Genomic DNA, 4,369 nt, shown 5'->3' with positions numbered 1-4,369 from the left:
CAGCAGGAGTTTCTTCGATAGCCACACTGTCTGTACCCAATAAAATAAGAGAATTCTTTGCCCCAGATTCAAAGATCTCATTCATCTCAGTTGACTAAGTTATTGCTATACTAGTAGTGTGCTCCTCTCCTTTCCAAAAGAAAAGGATGAACAAAAACACATGAAACAACCACTTCCAAGCACATGAAACAACCACTTCCAGGCTAAGCACCTCTTTCTATGGGAAACTAGATGCTGCAGATTAGTCCACATACAAATAGAAGATCCTTTTGCTTCATATTAAAAGATATTAAGCTAGTCTAAGTTAAGGAATCAAATTGAGCTCTTAACACAGAAATATGGAGAAAAGTACTCATAAGCAACTATTTAACAGATTGCAACAGAAAAGACAGCTAAAAAAATTACAAAGGCTTAACTGGATTGGATTGGTGTCGTATCATTTGAGGCAAATCTCTGAAGAAGATAAATGTGCACATGCAATTATACCATCATTTAAAGGTAATAAAAAAACGCATGGTAAAAAAAAAAAAAAAGCAGCTCAACACAGAGGGTTGGTTGCATGCTAATCACAAGATTAAACAGAGATTTAACAACCAAATCTTGTAGCCAAAGATTTGTATGGTAGTCCTCTGAAGCAGACTCAACTTAGATGATCTTGCACACACTATTAGCAATTTGACAAAAGTTTCCCAACAAGTCTAGTTGTATATGCAATAATCTACTAATACTTTTTAATTCATCACATTTGACATGAACTACCAAGAGAAAACCCATGCATCATTATTTTACTTTGCATTCTTCTAACCGCCTGCCTTAACAACAGATCTGGTATACTACCAATCATCTAGCAACTCCTATCAACATAAGCGCATACATGTCTTCATTGCTGACACTTGATCAACTACACCGAAAAGTAAAAACAATACAAACACCTGAAATTGCCATCTATTTTTTTCTAGACCAGCAGGAGTACCTATGAGTTGAAGCAAAGTGCCAGGTATCAATTGCAAACTTCAAGCAATTTCCAAATACCATTAGCATGCCAGATTCAACTACAACTTCTACTAGCAATATTGAACATACACGTCGTACCACCACTAGCACTTAAAATTCTAATGGCAGTGATGGTGACATTTTATAAATACTATCCCATATAAGACTACTTTTATCAAATATCATTCTGCTAGTGTTTATGACATCAAATTCAAACAACTGCAGCTACTGCTACAACAGCAAATATGCATCACCATCTTTCCAATCCCATTCTCTTTTTACAACTTTTTTTCACAGCACTATCAAATCATTCCTCGATTATCCTAAATGCCATAACTTTAATCATTGGTCTCAATATAGTCACATCAATGACAATGATGCTTTTGCTTATGTCATCATTTTAAGCTGGTTGCAAATTCCATTCCACAAATATAGAATAGTATTTTTCTCTCAAAAATCCCACCTAAAGATTGACAGAAAATATTAAAAAAAAAAAAAAAAAAGTTAGCCAATCTATTCCCTCCCTTATGCTGATCTTTAAATAGATCTGATGACTCATAAAACTTTCCTACAATTTTTATTCAAAATAAAGAATATCTCAACAAGAGGATAAGGCCAGTGCAAGATACCCTCATACATTTTCTGTCTGTTCTTAGTCAACACACACTCTCCTAGGAAGAAAAAGTCGTGCAGATCACCAAACATATAAAAGCAAATGATATCCACATGTCCTGAAATACATATTTAAGATACATATTTAAGAGAAAAGAAACAAGAGGTTATTTCTAACAGTATGTAGTAAATGAAACAGTGATTCATCCCTGATCTCATGAATGGATGGTATAGCTGTCTGTCCAGGAAAAAAGAGAAAGATTTGATTGTGAGTTGAAGACAAGTAATCTGCCTTATTGTAACAGAAAATTCAACCAGCAATGTCTTAATGCAAAATAAGGCACAGAATCTAACCATGTAAATGGTCCTCCAAAGATCCCAATGGCATAAACTCATAAACAAGGAGGCGTTGATCCCCATCAGCACAGTAGCCAATCAAATTGACAAGGTTTGGATGGTGTAAGAGGCTGAGCATGAGAACTTCCACCAGAAACTCTCTATTTCCTTGAAGGCCATTTCGGTCAAGCTGTTTGACAGCAACTGCCTGCAAATGGAATTTCCATCCAACAAAAAATCATTGATAGAGATCTATACAACATTCTTTGAAATTTCAATTTAGAGTAAATGGTTAAACAGGTAAAAGACCACAGAATTCAGAAGCTTAATATAAGAAAATCACAAAGTATAACAGATAGTGCTCATAATCTTAAACAAACATTATGGATTGCATACAGCATTTCAACTAAGCAAAATTTACCTGGCCAGTGCTCTCCAAGCGACCTTTGTAAACACGCCCAAAACCCCCCTCACCTAACAAGCACTCTGGTTTAAAGTTCTTTGTGGCAGTGGCTAATTCTCGGAATGTAAATGTCTGTGCTGCAATGTTAGCTGTTGGCCCATCTTTGGGAATTGATGGTTCCTTCTTTTGATCAGAACCACTCCGGGACTTTGATTTGTCTGCATGAATATGTGTCATAAAAAAGACAGATGAATTATTATAACCATAACTTTGAGCTTATGAGTTGTTATAACCAGAACTTTGAGTATGATTATGGAATATGATTCTGCAGTTTAAAGTATAAAGATATATATAAGCAAAAAGAACTATGGAACAACATATCTTTATGTTTCCCTATACGCTTTAAGTTACTCTGAGCTCTTTACAATTAAATGAACTTCCGCAAAAAGAATACAACATCCATAAAGCTAGATGTACAAACAACATGATGTTCATTGGATTTCTCTTACGAGTTGAGTAATCTGAAGCTTGTCTTTGTCAAACAGAACAGGAAGTAATCTCATATTTTGAAGAGGAAGAAAATTTAAGCCTAACATTACTCATTTTAAATTCTTCTTAGAAGCACAGATCTCCTCACAAGTTTTCAGTTTCTGATTCTCCATCTGCTAGGGCATTGGAAGTTTTCAGTTTGAAATGCAATCAATACCATCCCATTTCATCCCAATAATGATCAATTATCATAAAAAACCAAAAACATAACATAAGAAACAACACAAATAGACTTCATAAAAACATAATCAGATCTCCAAAATAAACACTTGACACTACACCATTAGAGCAAGAATTAAGCAGCACAGCCAACACACTAGCAATCCAATAAAAAACTGCATAACTGAGATAAAAGCATGCAAGTAATCAAACCACCCGTAAATGAAACAGATCAAAACATTAACAAATTCTAACAGCAACCCATCAGCAGAAACCTCGAATTAAAACCAAACAAAGTATATAATTCAACACAACAAACCCACCAACTGATCTTTGAAAAAAAAAACAAAAAATCATTCACAAAAAAGAAAACAAATTTCAAACTTTGTTACCTGAATTAACTCTGCCAACATGCTGAGACTGACCAACTGAACCTTCTTTAGCTGAATCCTTCTTGTTAACCTCTTTAACAACACCACCACCGCTACTACCCTCCTTGTTTGATGAGCCAAAACAAGGAAAACACCCACCCATATCAAATCCACGCAAATCAAACCCGACCCACCAAAACCTCTAACACTCAAAAGATTGAAAATTCTTTAAAGTTCGAATCTTAACTATAAAACTTAACGAGACAATTCAGTGTCAAAGTCACTCACTTTGCTTTCTTTTGCTTTTTCTTTCTCTCTCTAAAACCTTCCTCTCTCTAGGATCTTTAGTGTCCATTGAAAGTAAAGATCGATCAAGAGAGAGACCAAAGTGTTAGATCAACAAATCGAAGAAAATCTTGAAGAAGCTCAAGCGAGCAAAAGAAACAAAAACTGGTAAAAAAAAAAAAAAAGTGATTAATGTAATAAAGTGAGTGATTTTTCCTTTTCCTTTTTCTTTTTTAAGGTAAAAAATATTTTTTTAAAAAAAAAAAGGTTTGTTAAAAACATTTAAATTAAAATTACTATTGAATATATAATTTAAATTAATTTTTTTATATAAATTGAATAATTTTTTAAAACATTGCTTAAAAAATACACAAGCATCATCCAATAATATAAATGAAAAAACAATAAATATCTTCATCATAAAAAAAAATTATTTTTATAATTTTTAAAAACAAAAACTAATATATATTTAAACTACTTTTATAAAAATTATCTTTCATTTATTCTAAACAAATGATTTTTAAATTATAACTAATTTTTTTAATATTTTATTGTAAAAAAAAGTAAAGATAAAAAAAGAAGAAGACATGCTCTATTTATTTTCGGACAAACTTAACTACCTAGCAGTTGTGTAATAATATTTTTTGGTATAATGGTTTAG

The 4,369-nt window shown here is 32.7% G+C and overlaps 1 protein-coding gene across 1 annotated transcript in view; it reads right to left on the bottom strand.

The window, feature by feature from the left end:
* LOC105117132 (serine/threonine-protein kinase CDL1-like) overlaps nt 1-3,892 on the bottom strand; it is a 6,247-nt gene extending 2,355 nt beyond the window's left edge. The window contains exons 1-3 of the mRNA XM_011014690.1: nt 3,445-3,892; nt 2,363-2,562; nt 1,960-2,149 (exon numbers count right to left, since the gene is read on the bottom strand). Coding sequence (XP_011012992.1) covers nt 1,960-2,149; nt 2,363-2,562; nt 3,445-3,586 — 532 coding nt within the window. The 5' untranslated portion in view covers nt 3,587-3,892. The remainder of the gene's footprint in view (nt 1-1,959; nt 2,150-2,362; nt 2,563-3,444) is intronic.
* Between the last annotated feature and the right edge of the window lie 477 nt (nt 3,893-4,369).

This window comes from Populus euphratica, unplaced genomic scaffold (genome assembly GCF_000495115.2).
Source record: "Populus euphratica unplaced genomic scaffold, PopEup_1.0 scaffold1188.1, whole genome shotgun sequence".
Taxonomy (NCBI): Eukaryota; Viridiplantae; Streptophyta; class Magnoliopsida; order Malpighiales; family Salicaceae; genus Populus; species Populus euphratica.
This window is presented reverse-complemented; position numbering and strand designations above follow the sequence as displayed.